The sequence below is a fragment of the Psammomys obesus genome, unplaced genomic scaffold (genome assembly GCF_907164565.1).
Source record: "Psammomys obesus unplaced genomic scaffold, mPsaObe1.curated_primary_1811, whole genome shotgun sequence".
Lineage (NCBI taxonomy): Eukaryota > Metazoa > Chordata > Mammalia > Rodentia > Muridae > Psammomys > Psammomys obesus.
This window is the reverse complement of record NW_026596073.1, coordinates 11,916,589-11,932,062: the sequence shown is the minus strand read 5'-3', so window position 1 is coordinate 11,932,062 and position 15,474 is coordinate 11,916,589. Positions and strand designations below refer to the sequence as shown.

At 45.7% G+C, this 15,474-nt stretch overlaps 1 protein-coding gene across 2 annotated transcripts; it reads left to right on the top strand.

The window, feature by feature from the left end:
• Window positions 1-840: 840 nt before the first annotated feature.
• On the top strand, window positions 841-14,564 carry Slc35e3 (solute carrier family 35 member E3). Of its 2 annotated transcripts, XM_055626127.1 has the most exons (5): window positions 841-1,467; window positions 2,271-2,381; window positions 6,250-6,408; window positions 7,928-8,010; window positions 12,291-14,564. In XM_055626127.1, exons 1-5 carry the CDS (start codon window positions 1,066-1,068, stop codon window positions 12,475-12,477), a joined length of 942 nt encoding a protein of 313 aa, XP_055482102.1. In that variant the 5' UTR covers window positions 841-1,065; the 3' UTR covers window positions 12,478-14,564. The 2 variants fall into 2 exon arrangements, with proteins under 2 accessions (XP_055482102.1, XP_055482103.1); XM_055626128.1 differs by lacking the exon at window positions 2,271-2,381.
• Window positions 14,565-15,474: the final 910 nt, after the last annotated feature.

Genomic DNA, 15,474 nt, shown 5'->3' with positions numbered 1-15,474 from the left:
TTTTCTGTGTAGCCGTGGCTGTCCTGGACTCGCTTTGTACACCAGACTAGCCTCAAATTCAGAGGCCCGCTTGCCTCTGCCTCCCTGAGTGCCGGGATGGAAGGTGTGCCTTAGCACACCAGGCCAGGGCACGTGTTTTCTATCAGTGTGGAAGATAAAAATTTGACTTTGCAGGTGAGAAGTCACTCTCCTATTGTAACAAGGTGAATAAAAGCCAGGCTGTGTGTGTGTGGGGGGGGGGGGTAATGGTGCATGTCTTTGATCTCAGCACTCTGAAGGAGGCAGAGGCAGGTGGATCTCCGAGTGCAGCCTAAGAAATCCTCTCCAACTCCCTATCTTTGAAGTTGGACTATATACTTACTACTTTAATAAAATTGCGCTCCCTCTTAGGAGCGCAAATAATATCTTAATCTCTCAGGAAAATGTACTTGCTTCTTAGGTTTACCAAGGAATTTGTAGATGAAAGATGTAGGAACTGTGGTTTAAAATTTTTCGAGGCAAAAACGCCAAAATATGTTTAAATCTACATCCTGGGTATATATGACTATACTGTATCCACTCATGGTTAGACTTTTAGAGACATTTTTTTAAAAAAATGCTTTCAGTACGTAATGCTTTCCCCTCCGCAGAGGATTAAAACTGTTCAGCGCCTGCGGAGTGTAAAATTGGCTAGGGGTGTGCGCCACGCACTCAGTCGACTGATGACCCGCAGAAATTAATCTGCCCTAAGCGGCCAAGGGCTCAGAGAGGCCTGCGTTAGGCAACCCGGCGGGGCGCCCAGCGCGCCTGCGCGGCGGAAGTGCGGGCGTGGTCACGTGGCCGCGGGGGCGGGGCTGCGAGGAGCTGCTGTGAACCCGCTCTGAGGGCGGTGGCTTACCGGGCTTCGGAGCGCGGGGGCCCTGGACCCGGCAGGCGCATGCCTGTCCCCGGCCGGCCCGTGAGGCGAGCGGCGGCGGGCACGAGGCGGTGGAGGCCCGGGGCAGCCGGAGAGCGGCCGGGCGCCCCTCGGGGAGGCTGGACAGCCCAGGCTTGGCCGAGGGCGCTGCTCCGCCGCCGGCGGGCATCATGGCATCGCTGGCCGACCGGGTCCGGGGCAACGGGCGCATCGCCGCCGGGCTCCTGTTCAACTTGCTGGTGTCCATCTGCATCGTGTTCCTCAACAAATGGATCTATGTGCACCACGGCTTCCCCAACATGAGCCTGACCCTGGTGCACTTCGTGGTCACCTGGCTGGGCTTATACATCTGCCAGAAACTGAACATCTTTGCCCCCAAAAGTCTGCCGCTCTCCAAGCTCCTCCTCCTGGCCCTCAGCTTCTGTGGCTTTGTGGTCTTCACCAACCTTTCTCTACAGAACAACACCATAGGTACCTATCAGCTGGCCAAGGCCATGACCACGCCGGTGATCATAGCCATCCAGACCTTCTGGTACCAGAAGAGATTCTCCATCAGAATACAGCTCACGCTGGTGAGTAGCTACAGCTGCTGCTGCGCGACCTTGTCCCTGCCAGCTACCTGGATGTCTTTCTCCCCGGGAAAATTGAATGCACCCTGCTTATAGCCCGGCACCCCGGGAGCTCATTCCCATCATCTTAAGACCGTCCGGTTTATGTGGGGAGGGGTGGAAAAAGCCACCTTGGCACTCCGCTGGCTGTTAGTAAAAGGGTGTGTTTCTGTGGGGTTTACAACTACTGTTTGATGGAAATCTTCAAATGCTGTGATTTGTGGGGTCGGGAGGGGGGAAGCTGCCTTAGATGGAACAGTTCAGTGTGTCAGGATATCCGCGAAAGCTTAACCTGAAAAGAAAAAAAAGTCCTTTTACCACCCTGGGAATCGAACCATGTATGATAAACATGAAATGGTTTACCATAATATCTCAGAATGTGCTTTCAGTAGCATACTGCCAGGGTGCTTTGTGTTTAAATAAAAGGATATTCATTAAAGTAACATTAGCACTTAGTTTTTAATATTTCAGATCGTAATGCTTTCCTTCTTACATGTTTATACTCATTTGTTAAGAACTGGTTTGGGGGTCTAAATCTGTATAGTATGTCCTTAAAACGCACAATGCATGGATTCATTATTTCCTCCCAGATGTAGAGATGTGCCTGAATGCCTGTAGAGAGTTACACTGTTTTACATAAGATTGGAAGTTTTTCCGAACAAAGAAAACATACAGTTCAGTGTTCCCCAAAGATATGTTCCATAAGTTTTGTAAGACATGATTCTTGAATTTAATCTCAATAGAAATTTGCCTCTTTTTCTTTACAGATTCCTATAACTGTAGGTGTAATCCTAAATTCTTATTACGATGTGAAGTTTCATTCCCTTGGGATGGTGTTTGCTGCTCTTGGTGTATTAGTTACATCCCTTTATCAAGTGGTTGGTAATTTTTCTTTCTTTATGTGCCTTTTTAGCAGATTTTGTAAATTTTGAAGCTGTAACCCAAGGTTTAGAAAATACAGTATAGAGACAATAGACTGTTGGAAAGAAAGCATAATTGATAAATTGTCCTGGTGAAGAGAACAGAGGAGACAGAGAAACGTGGGTGTGTGATGCTCACCAAATGCCTGTTTGTAAGTGCACAATACCCAAGCTCAAGCAAAGTTTGGGACAGATGTGTTCTTTGGTTTTTCTTCTGGGAAGTCTTTAGAAAATGAGTAGTAAGGCTTTGTTTCCTAAGTTCATTGGTCATATTTGTCATTTACTCTTTAATTATAAAGTTGCTCTGAAGAAACACATACATTTCCAAACACGAACATGAAAAAAATTCAGATGTAACATATTTTAAACTCAAAAGCAGTGCTGGTGTTACAAAATGTGCTTATTGGCCTTCAGTAATTTGTCTATATCAATAGAGTATTTCTCAGTTTTTAAGCTTTTGTGCAAACACACTGCCTTGCCTGTGGTTAGTTAAGTTTTTTTTTTTTTTTTTTTTCCATGGGTTCACTTCATTACCATAAGTTCCTAACAAGCTGGTTTTTGTGTCCTGTGTAGAGGGGAGAAATAACAGGGTATAGGGAACAGTGAAACAGTATTCTCTCTATACTGAAAACCTTGGCCTGGAAATTCTGGGTGTGCCTGCATAGGGAGCCAAGCGTAACCAATGTTACCTCTGTCACAGATCACCAAGGTGAAAAAGGAAGGCGTTCTAGTTAGGAGTATTAGGTCAGTTCTACACCCAGCACCTTACTCTGTGCTGGCAGTAATTGTCCCAGGAACATTGTTAGAGAAAATAGTACACCTTGGGCGGAAGGTGGGGTCCCCTGAGGATGGATGGGGGCACAGCCTTTGCATTCTAAGCAAGCTCTGTACACTGAGCTAAAACTCACCCAGGCTGCCAACAACTTCAACAACTGCTTCTGAGCCTTCTTTGTCGTCCTGGGGTCACATCCAAGGCCCTGCACACACTAGGTAAATATGCCAGCATTCAGCTATACCTCCAGCTCTCTTTTTTCTTTTTAACACTTTTCTTATTTTGTTTGTATGTACATGTACCATGTGCATATAGAGGTCAGAGGGCAACTTTCAGAGGCCAGAGTCTGTTTTCTCCTATCACGTGGGTCCCTAGGATGGAACTTTGGTAGTCAGTTTTGGCAGCAGTGACCTTTACCCACTGAGCCTCCTTTTACTTTTTGTTGTGATTGTTTTGAGTTTTGTTTGTATGGGGGCGGTTATTTGGTTGGTTTTTGTTTGTTTTGTTTTCTTGAGACAGGACTGTGTAGCCCTGGCTGGCCTGAAGCTCACTATGTAGATCAGGCTATCCTAGAACTCACTGAGATCTGCCTGCCTTCCAAGTGCTGGGACTAAAGGTGTGTGCCACCATGCCGAGCTCTCTTTTTACTTCTTAAGAAAGGATTATAGACATGTGTTACCACATCTGGTTTACTTGTTAAATATTAGGATTTCTTTTACTCCATATTTTTTTGTCTTGTTTTGTGACCATTTTTGTTCTTGAAATTTTTAAATTTTCAAATTTGCTGTAGATTAGAATCAAAAGGTTCTATATCCCTACTGTTGGCAATGAGGTTTATCAAGGAATGACTGAAGACCAGTAGGCAAAGGTTCTGTCACAATAAACCGCAACTATGTCAGAATAAGTAGACACCCCATCTCCACTCAAAAAAATTCCTTGTGAACAAAATTATATCTGCCTCTTGAATCCTAACTGGGTTTCTAAGTTATTTGTTTTTCTGCTTCTGCGAACATTAAGAGGAGGTGAAAGAGGACCCTTCAGCTCTAGCTGCAGAAAGATGGTGGGGTTCTCTGTTTGACAGACATTTGCTTTATGCTCACCCTTGAGGACAGAAAGAGGAAAGGCAGCTGCCGTGCGCCCTTTAAAACGCACACACAGACTCGCACGTGGGTAGCTAGCGGAGGTAGTATCCCTCCAAGCTGAGGAAAGTGCTGAGGAGTACCGAGGAAGAAATGTGACGGATGAGGTTAGACTAGAAGGGAAGTTAATTTAAGGTGGAGGCAGAAATTTGCTCGGCAGTGAAGTAGTGAGGCCCGTCATTCCATGTGTGTGGAAGCACGGAGCACGTGGGAGTACCTGATGTGTTCAGTGAGGCTAGGGTATAGGTATGCGGTGGGAAGGTGATGCCGAGGAGCTAAAACCAGAAGGCAAGGTCTTGCTGTCACTTGGAGGAAATGTTATTCTGCAGACGTCAGCAAAGGAAAATGTTTAGATTGGGAAGAGGCTTTATGGTAACTTCTATTTAAGAAAAATCACTCTAGTGGCAGTGGAGGGTACAGTAGAGAAGAAAGAAAGGGTGAGGAAGCTGGGCTAGGGTGGAGATGTGGGCATAGGACAGTGAGGGCCTTTGGGAGGAAGAATTAGAAGGACCCGACTGACTAGGAGCCAAGACAGTTAAGGAGCTGGGTCTCTGGGAGAGAAGATAACAGCCAAGGGAAGCTCATTTATACACAGAAGGAGCTTGATCTTAAACATGCAGACTAAGCAAAAATGGCCAAGACACTGTGGCACCTGAGAAGTTAGATTCTCAGGGTGTTGGAATAAGGATGGAGGTCAGTGCGTGCCCAGCATGCACGAGGCCCTGTGTTCTATCCCCAGTACTTGGAAGTGTGTTTTAAAGATGCTCAGAGAGGAGGTCAGAGCTGTCTGTGGGTGACTGCAGACAGGAAAACATGTCAGTCAGATGGTACTGTGGCTGTGGCTTGGGAGGTGGTGGGCCTGCTTAAGTAGGGGAGGGGAGGAATGGTTACCCCAAGCTTGGTTGGGACAGTCATATGGCAGTCAGAGAGGCTGCCACAGGCGAGAAGGTGAGCCAGCACTGTCTGCAGCCTTCCTGCTTTTGCTCACAGACGTGAGCGGGCTGGAGAAAAATTGGTTCTTTGTCCTTCACACTCCTAGTGAGAGTCCTAGTGAAAGCTGGCAGGAGTGTGGTCACATTTCCTGTTTTTGCATTTCGGTTGGTGAATTTCTATAGCCTTGCTTTATGTAACAGAATACCAAGATTTAGGAAACAGAGGTCTATAGCAGTTGTTTAAAAACCAGGCTGTCCCTGCCAGATCTGATTTCAAGCTCTGGGCTGAACACTCTCCAGATCCTCTCTTTAGTCATGTTTGTGAAGGATTTTAAGGATGTGGATATACGGTTTTGAAGTTTTTGCAGAATGATACAATATTTTAGGGTTTCCAGTTACTCCATGTTCCCAGGTATATTGGTAGGAAAGCCGACCCACAGACAAGTTCCCTGGAGAGAAAAATGTCTTGTGCCACTGACTGGGTTTAAAGTGGCTCTGAAGTCCACATGCCTTTTAAGCCACATCCTGGGAGTCCACTTGAACTAAGAGAGGTTCTGGTTTATTGGTCCATGGTTATCTCGTCCTGCCACAGTCGTTTTTTCCTTCCATTTTTATGAAGAAAGCAGACAGGCTCTTGCATTTCTGTCTACACTTGTCACCTAAACTTCTACTCCCTCCTTGTTTTTCTAATGCCCTGAAGCATGGGACATTTACTTGTGGGTGCATTCACTTCGCACTATTTAGTAGAATCAGGAAAGTAGAGGGTACCGTTCTCCTCTCTAAGGCTTTGGGAGGTCAGAAATGATCATACACATATTCATAGAGCGCCTTTATCTGAGTACTCAAGGTCACTGATACCGCCCCACTCTTTGAGACCTTGTAGAATCTTGAGGTGTGTCCTCTTCCCCTAGCCTGACCCTGTGTTGCTCTGACCAAATGAAGCTTTTCTTTATACCTGACTTGTTTTATCTCCCGATTTTCAGTGGGTCGGAGCCAAGCAGCATGAACTGCAGGTGAATTCAATGCAGCTGCTGTACTACCAGGCCCCCATGTCTTCGGTCATGCTGCTGGTGGCTGTGCCCTTCTTTGAGCCAGTGTTTGGAGAGGGAGGACTCTTTGGTCCCTGGTCAGTTTCTGCTTTGGTAAGTTGCAGTTGTTTCGGTGCCTAAGACGTTGCAACAGTCACCCCTTTCCTAATGCAGTTTTGGGATTTTGGGAGCATAATCTCAAATCTATCCTCACATTTAATCCCCATGATTACTCTCTAAGGTAGGCAGGATAAGGATTATTTTCAAATGAAGAAACTGAGGCACTGGAAAATGAAGGGACTTGCCTAGAGTGGGGAACTGGACACTGGCAAACCAGGCCGCGGTTCACATTTCCCAATGCCTGGGGACTGTTCTGTCTCTGCCAAACCAGTCGCTGTATTTTAATTTGATGTTTTTTTTTTTAAAAAAAGTGTCATTTCATATAAATATAACACTCATTGTATAGATCTTGAATATATATTTGGGGGGGGGGATGTCCCAGAAACCTAAGATAGCACTTTACCATTTTTTGGTTCTGATCTCCTGCCTTGAGATTCACGTAGAACCTGTTTTCCACTGTCGCACCAGTGATATAGATCTCGAGAAGCATTACCTGGGCTGCAGACTTCTTGGTTTAAGCTCCCTCATAGGTAATGGGACAGCAGCCTGGCAGAGTGAGCGAGGAGCATGAATCCGCTCTAAATACTAACACTGTTCCTTACCAGCTGTGCAGTCCTGGCCAGTCCCTCTACCCTTGTGTGCTCTCAGCTGTAAAGGGGGTACTGTTTGTTTCTCCACATGCCTCAAGGGTGTCTATCTGAAATATCTACAACAATGTTGAGCATGTGAAACGTTTATACTGTAAGCTTTGGTTATCAGGATTTGTGTATGTAGGGGTGTGGGTATGCATACCTGGAGTGGAGGCCAGAAGTTGATACTAAGTCTTTCTAAGTTACTCTCCACCTTTGTTTTTGCAACAGGGTCTCTCCCAGGCCCGGGATCATTCTGCCTCCACCTCCCAGCTACTCCCAGCCTTTATCTAAACTCAGGAAGTCAGGCTTGCACTACTTCAGCACTGAGCCGTCTCTGAAAGCATTATGTCTAGTATCTTCAAGGACTTTCTAAGTCCTTTAAAGGCAGGTGCTTAGTGTATGTTCCTTATCTCGTAGCTATTCAATAAACATTTTGTTTGTTTTGTTTTGTTTTCCGAGACAGGGTTTCTCTGTGTATCCCTGGCTCTCCTAGAACTCACTCTGTAGACCAGGCTGGCCTCCACCTCAAAAAGATCCAACTGCCTCTGCCTCCCGAGTGCTGGGATTAAAGGCATGCACCACCACACCTGGCTCCAAGTTGATTTTCTAATCTTTTTTTTTTTGTGTGTGTGTGGGGGGGGGGGTGCTTGTTTGTTTGTTGTTTGTTTGTTGAGACATGCTCTTACTGTGTATCTCTGACTGGCCTGGAACTCTGTAAACCACACTGTAAGCAGTGATCCTCCTGCATCTACCTCAATATATGGAGCTGGGATTACTAGCATGTGTCATCTTGTGTTTAATGGTTGAAGTTTTCATTTTTGAAAGCTCCTAATGAGACATACTTATTCCTGGTTATAATGATTCTCTTGGTTTATTTGTAGCTTATGGTACTGCTGTCTGGAGTAATCGCTTTCATGGTGAACTTATCAATTTATTGGATCATTGGGAACACGTCGCCAGTCACGTATCCTTTCCATGTACTTTCAAATGTATATATTCTTTGTTTCCCACGTGTTACTGTTGAAGTTAACATTATTGCGTAGCCTTTGTTAAGTGGGCTGGGCTATTTGAACTTCTTTACTGTTGTATGTCATTAGTGTGGGTGTTTTTCTGCATGTGTGTCTGCACATGCATGCCTGATGTCTTTGAAGGCCAGAGAAGCCATCAGATTCCCTGGAACTGAGGTTACAGTGCCGGGAATCTAACCCGGGTCCTCTGAAAGAGCAGCGAGGGGTCTTAACTGCTGCAACATCATTCCAGCCCCTATTTTTTTTTTTATTACACTTTATTCATTTTGTATCCCCCCATAAGCCCCTCCCTTCCAGCCCCTATTTTAATTTGTTAAGAATGCCTTTCCACATTGGTGTCAATGGAACTTACAAACTGAGGAAATGAGTTTGCTTTCTATAAAGGAACACTTTTGAATTTTCTTAAGTAGTAGTTACATTTTCTCTTATAAAACTGACTTAGCACAATGGCTTGCTGATAGTGGGTCTAAGTGATATTTATTGAATATATAGAGGAATGGAGGCTTAGAGTTGAGTCACTTTTTGGTGTAATTTTCCATCTTCGGCATCTGAATTTGGAGTGTGTCTGTATTTGCTTGGAAACAGGTATTCTTGTTTCCGAGTACATCAATGTTCGTAATATTCCAATTTTTTAAAAAATGAAGTTATATATTGAAGGTCAAATTCCACTGCTAGTTTTCAGCCATCTGTCCATCATTCTCTCTGTCTTCGCATTTCACTTTGCCCTACTTTCAGGCAAATGTGAAGAATGAATTTCCTCCTATGAAAGAGGTAGTTTAGTATTGTCCTATTTAAAGAGTATCCTGAGTTAAAGCTGGCTGTGGTGGTGGTTCATGCCTGTAATCCCAGGACTTGGGATACTGAGGCACGATTCCCATGTGTCTGAAGCTAGGCTATAGACTGAGATCTCATTTATAAAACCTGGAGAAGAAAAACAAGTGCTGATTTATATAAATGAGTAAGTACTGAGATGTACAAACAGCCTGTTTGCCAAAATCAGTAAGTAACCGTGATCATAATTTCTTTCAGAAAGCTGGTCCTTAAAACTGAGTTAGACAGTGGTGGCAGCAGGGACCTGAGGAGGGACCTGAGGGACCTGAGGAACAAGGGCGCCTGTGCAGTTGAAGCAGGGTGAACGCAGGAAGCAGGGCAGTGGCCTGAGAAGCAGGGAGAGCTGTGACTGCGGGAGGTGGGAGGCCACTGGAGCTTGCAGTAGAGGTGGGGCACGGTCTCACGTCCTCATGGAAGCACGGTCGACATCTGCAGGGCTGACTGGGGGTTTCTCACCTCGTGCTATTCACGTTGAGGCCAGACTGCTTTGTTTGGAGGCCTGTGCTGTCCATGCGGCAAGGCGTGTGTCTTCCACTAGATGCCAGGAGCACCTCCAGTGCCACCCCATCCCAAGTGTCAAAAATGCCTGCAGACACTGCTCATGTGTCTGAAAAAGTTGGACTAGAAGAGGTGGAAAGAGGGAAGCCATCAGGGAGCCACTAGCACCACCTTTGTGGGGTACAGGGGTGGCCCAGCCATATCAGAGGATCTCGATTTGGTTCTAGCATCCACCATAGGCAGCTCCCAATTGTAAGTCCAGCTGTAGATCTGATGTCCTCCTCTGGACTACACACACACACACACACACACACACACACACACCACTGCATACACTCAGACAGACACACATATAAAAAATGAATATATTTTCTTTATGTGCTGGCTTATTACCCAGAGGTCATGGTGAGAAGTACGGGACTTAGGGACACATTTCCAAGTAGCATCAACAGGTTTACTGAACAGTTGCATGCGGAGAATGTGAAGCCGTGAGGTTGGGTCCCATATATATTGCAGTGGCTGTCTAGGTGTGTGATGTGAGTGGTGGCCAAGATTACCCAGCAAATAAGTCAGAGAAAAGACACTAGGGCTGAATCCTGGGGCACCTTCGGTGTTCATAGAGGGGACCTAGCTAGAAGAGCTGAAGAGAAGCCCTGGAGGGGAGGGGAGAGTGATGATGAAGCCATGTGAGGAGGAGGGCAGGAACCACTGTGTCGGGAAGATTGGCACTTGGTCCCAGACCCAGTGAGGTAAGGCCACTGACCGTGTTGGCCCAGCACTTTCGGGTGAGGCGAAGCCTGACTGGAGGAGGAAGGAGAACTGGAGCTTGTGCTCTTTGCTTTTCCTGCCTAAAAAGAGCCACTGAAGAGTGTCATCAACTTTGCCCTCCCTTTGGCAGGCCATGAGCCGCTTAGCAAGGCTGGGAGTATTTGAAGCTAAGATGTGAAGATAGCACGTCATCAAGGTAAGGCGAGTAACACTGCGGCATTGTGATAACCATGGCTCACACATCCTCAGCATCTTACAAATCAGCTCCACCAAGTCGGTGGACTCCCACACTCCCCTGAGGGCTGCTGCCGAGTAGGTCTCATTTTTGGTCTGTGCTTTTTTTCGTTTCATGGAACACTCTCGTGTAGCCCAGGCTGGTCCCATTTATGATGTAGCTGAGGATGACTTTGACCCCTAATGCCCTTGCTTCAGCCTCCTAGGACCTGGGGATACAAGTCTGTGTCTCCTTGCCGAGTTGTTTTGTTTTTGAAACCAAGAAAAGAGGCTTTGTGTGGAGGTCAGGCAGCCAGGCCTTTGACCAGGTCTGCCGCTTCCTGTGAGCCTGAGCATATCAAGCACTTGTGGTTCCACTGAGGTCGCTTATGAACTGAGGGACATAGTCAGCTCATTGTCCCCATCATTGCAAAGACAGTAGGGTGAGGAAACAGCAAAGAAACCGGGGCAGTGGCAGCCACAGTGCTGGCTGGTCCTGTCAAGCACACAGTTGAGAGCTCACAGTTAGCATGATGGTGCTTGCTGTATACCAGAAAGTAATTATTTAATGCATGTCAACTGTGTAAGGTAGACACAAGAACATCCCACACTTAATAGGATAGGAAACTGAGGCATACAGTGTTGGCTGCTTCTAAGTAGTTAAGAAGAATGCATAGGTTTGTATCATACATCTAAAGAGTGATGCCCCCCCCAAAAAAGATTATAAAATAGAGCAGGAGAATAATTTCTGAAGGGTGTATGTGGTTTGATTTTTTTTTTTTTTTTTTTTTTAATATGAGCAATGGCTTGGGGGAAAACTTGAGTCCAGTAGTGAATTGCTGGCAGTAGATTAGGTTACAGCCTGTACTCTGAAGCTAAATAAGTCCACCTTGTTTAGACCCCCACATTTGAACTCTGCCGTTCGGTTATTATAGTCGCTCTGCTGAGATGACTCAGCAGGTGTACCTTCCCCCAAGCCTAACAACCTGAGTCCCATCTCTGGGGCCCACATAGTGGGTCCGTAAGTTAACCTCTGACCACCGTACCTGTGCCTTGGCATGTGTATGTGCATGGCACACACATGATTACATAGATGTAGTAGTTATCCAAGTCTCCGAGCCTCCACAATTGCAGAATGAGGAGGGTGAGCAGCAGTGGAGGTAGGATGGGATCCTTACAGAAGAGCACTTAACAGAGCGGCGGTGGCTGCTCCCTCTCTAGCTCCTCTCTCCCTTGGCTTCCTACTCTTACGTGTACCAGAAGTTTTCACCGTTTCAGCTCCCCGGCACACCTCAGCTCATTGCCAGTGAGTTTGTTAGTGATGCCATTTCATAGCGTAAGCATAAACTGTTGTGCCTTGTTCCGAATGCCCTTCCTCCCAAGTATTCCCTCTTTGGAGAGGTCACCAGGAAGAGTACCAGTTGAGGTACTCTCTTGTCACTTTGGAGTGTGTATAAATGTAGCTTAGGTCCAACCTGGAAGAGTAAATACTGGGGCTAGCAAGGTGGCCCAGCAGCTAAGAGCACACGCTGCTCTTGCAGAGGACCTGATTTGGTTTCCAATACTGATGTCAGATGGACACACTTGCCTGTAATTCCAACTCCAGAGAATCCAACAACCTCTTCTGGCCTCTGGGGGCCTCACACTCACATGCCCAAACTCACACACAGACATGCACACACACATATACAATTTTAATGCAATATCACCATTTTCAAATCTGTCAGTTGCTAAAGTTATGCCTGAAGAAAGTGCGATTAGGCCAGCCTGTAACCAAAGTGTCTGTTATTAAAATGCATGGCAGCCGTTGAGTGTTACATGAAGTGGCTGTGTGTGTATTAACGTGCATCTGTGTGCCCTAACATTCAGCTCATTGCTCCTTTGTCTCCTTACCTGAACATCTCAGCTACAACATGTTTGGACACTTCAAGTTCTGCATCACCCTGTGCGGAGGATACGTTTTATTTAAGGATCCACTGTCAGTAAACCAAATGCTCAGCATCTTGTGTACGCTGTTTGGGATCCTCGCCTATACCCACTTTAAACTCAGCGAACAGGAAGGAAGTAAGAGTAAGCTGGTCCAAAGGCCCTGAGCTTTGGCAAAGAAAAGAAAGCGGCACCAAAAAGATGAGAAATGTCAGATGTGTGAGTCTGGAAAAGCTGCCATGCAGATGTGACTTACAAGAAGTATTTTCTTTACAGATACGACAGTTTTTGGTACCTTTTATGAATTTTATTTTTTAAAATCAAAATGGTTCAAGCTTCTTTTCAAATACTTTATGAGGCTGGAGCTGTCACTAGATGGGAGAATGTTTGCCTGGCACGCGTGGGATTCTGGCCTCAAACACGAGCACCTTCAAAGAAGATGGTTTCCTTCTACCAACCACAATAAAGGAAAGTTTGGTTCTGTAGGAATGACAGCACTACAATGTTGCAGGCACAACATGGCTGGTCAGTGGTCGTGCCGTCCCAAGAAGGGCAGATAGGAGTCCTCCTGCCCACTCTGCCAGGGTTTCCCAGCATGAGCTTTACTAGACTTCAGTCAGCGTTTAAGCAGTGCACGCAACTGAAGCCAGAGCCTTGCCCTTGCTGGACAAACGCCACCATTGAGCTACACCCAGCCTCGTTATCACTGGGCAGGGGTGTGGTAATAGTTGTCTTGAGCCAGGCTCTCGCCATGTAGCCCTGGCTGGTCTGGAATTCTCTACATAGACCAAGCTGGCTTTGAACTCTGCCACCACACCTGGCCTTTAGCTCCTGTGTTATTTTATTGTAGAACTGGAATATTTATAGAAAGCACATTTTCATAGACATGGTCATAAAACAAATTGCAACTCTGAAAGTATCACTTTTTTAGTAGAAAGTGGATGCAAGCAGTTCTTCCCTGTTGGACAGGGCATGGCTTGTGCACCTCTCATCAGTGGTGTGTGGAAAAGTAGGGCAGGGCTGCCTAAGCCCAAAGCCAGCTCAACAACATAGACTCTGCCTGTGCGAGGGTGAGTGTCTGGGGAAATAAGTTACTGGAGTTGGTAGGAATGACAGTCTCATTGGTCCTCCTGTGGCTTTGAGCTTACAGTGAGTTCTAGATACTGTATGAGGCTAAAACAAAACAAAACAAAAAACCCAGTGATTAAATGGCTCAAAGAAAAGCATAGGGCTAGGGAATATAGCCCCATAGTAGAGTACCTGCCTAGCATGCATGAGGCCCAGGGTACAATCTCCCAGCAACAACAAAAGCAGATTGTATGTGGAATAGAGTGGTCTCTTTATCCCCGTGACTCCTTTCCAGCTTGCTCGAACATCTCATCTTAGTGATTTCTAGCACGTCCTCCCTCCTAACACCTCTTGCCTTCCACATAACACAACAGTGTGGAGGGAGCGGTGAATGGCACTGGAAACTGGATTGGATTATTCCCTTCATTTTCATGCAGAAAGTTAGAGCAAAAGCTATCCAAATTCTAGGCAGAGACGTGGTGAAAAATAGGAAAGATGCGAAAGAAAAGAAACAAAAGCACTAGCTAATATTTAGCTAGTTGTGTAAGGTTTCAGAGAAATAGCGAAATAATTTAGTAGAGATACAGGAAGAATATGGTTTCCAGCAAATAGGACGCTGGGTATTTGGTTGCAAAGTGTAAGTCTGCCTTCCAGGATCTTGACATTTCACCATTAGAAGCAGCACTGAAGACCTCACAGGGGTCATATCTCTCTTGAAATAAATTTTTCTAAACACATACTTTTTGTGGGGGAAAAAAAACAAAACAGCTGAAGACAAAGAACCATGTCTGTACCTACATGTGACAATAAATTTAATCAGAATTTTTTTTTTTTTTTACAGAGAAAGGGAACTTTTAATGTCTCTTAGTTTTTTGTTGGTGGTAGTGGTTTTTAGTTTTTTAACCAAATAAAAAAGCCTGGGTTATCCCTAGCACTGCCAAAACAAAAACAAAACCTTCAAGTAATCAGGAAACAGGCTGTCCAAGGAGGCACACGCCTATATCCCAGGACTAAGGGGGTGGGGGCCTGAAAGTTCCTTGGCCACGTCGCTCACACAGGCCTGCAGGGCAGCCTGAATTACATACTTGGGTCTGTTAAGAGGAAAGGAAGTATACCTGTTTTAGGATTTTTTTTCCTGGCCCATTTAAACTACAGAGTGTCATTAAATATGTATTTTGGAAAAATTCATTGTGTTGACCTTTTGTATATCAGTCTACGTGCATTCTTTTTTGTTTTTAAATCTTATTCTCAGTTTACAAGGTTGTGTTATTGTGCTTAGACTGGCAAATCATGCTACCCTTACCATATGGACCTTTGGCATTATGGTCAAGAAACGTTTTCTCTGTATATTTAAATTAATGTATAACTATTTCCCAAAAGGTAAAAGTATTCCAGCACAGAGATCATCCAGTTTCTGTGCATTCAGAGCAACTGAGCTGATTTGTGCTGTGTACAAACTCTTAGCTGTAAATGAAGCCTGGGGGCCGAGGGTGGCTCAGCTAGGAAGGGGGCGTTACAGTCAACGCTGGTGTCAGTAGGAGTGAGGGACAAAGTTGGAGCAATGAGCAAAGGCACGTTTATGTAAATGAATAAACTGTACTGCTAGAGCCGCAGGCTGATACGCATGTCTGCACCCTGACGACTAGCATCGAGTTGAAAAGGAAGTTCCTGGGGAAAATGCCCCCACACCCTGGAGTAAGCGTGGGGACAGACACTAGACACAGCCCTGTCTTTTTGTTGTAAATGGGGCTGGATTCAGTTTTTATCCTCTCAAATGACTAAACTTCAAGCCTTGCTAAATAGCAAGGACTCTGTTTTCACTTCCGTCTTGCACATTAGAGCCCAGGAAGAGGGTCAGCATCTGTGTGTGTAGAAGCACTGCTCTGTTCTCCTTGCAGACCCTCAGCTCTAATGTAGCAAATTCCAAGTCCCTTTTCAACTATTATAGGTATTATATTGAGGGGGAGGGGCTAGAAGATGGTTCAGTGGGTCAAAGTACTTGCTGCCCAAGCTTGAGGACTTAAGTTTGAGTTCGTAGCACCCACATTTAAAGAACAAAAGAGCAGGCTTGGGGCACTGGAGGGTTGGTGCAGTGG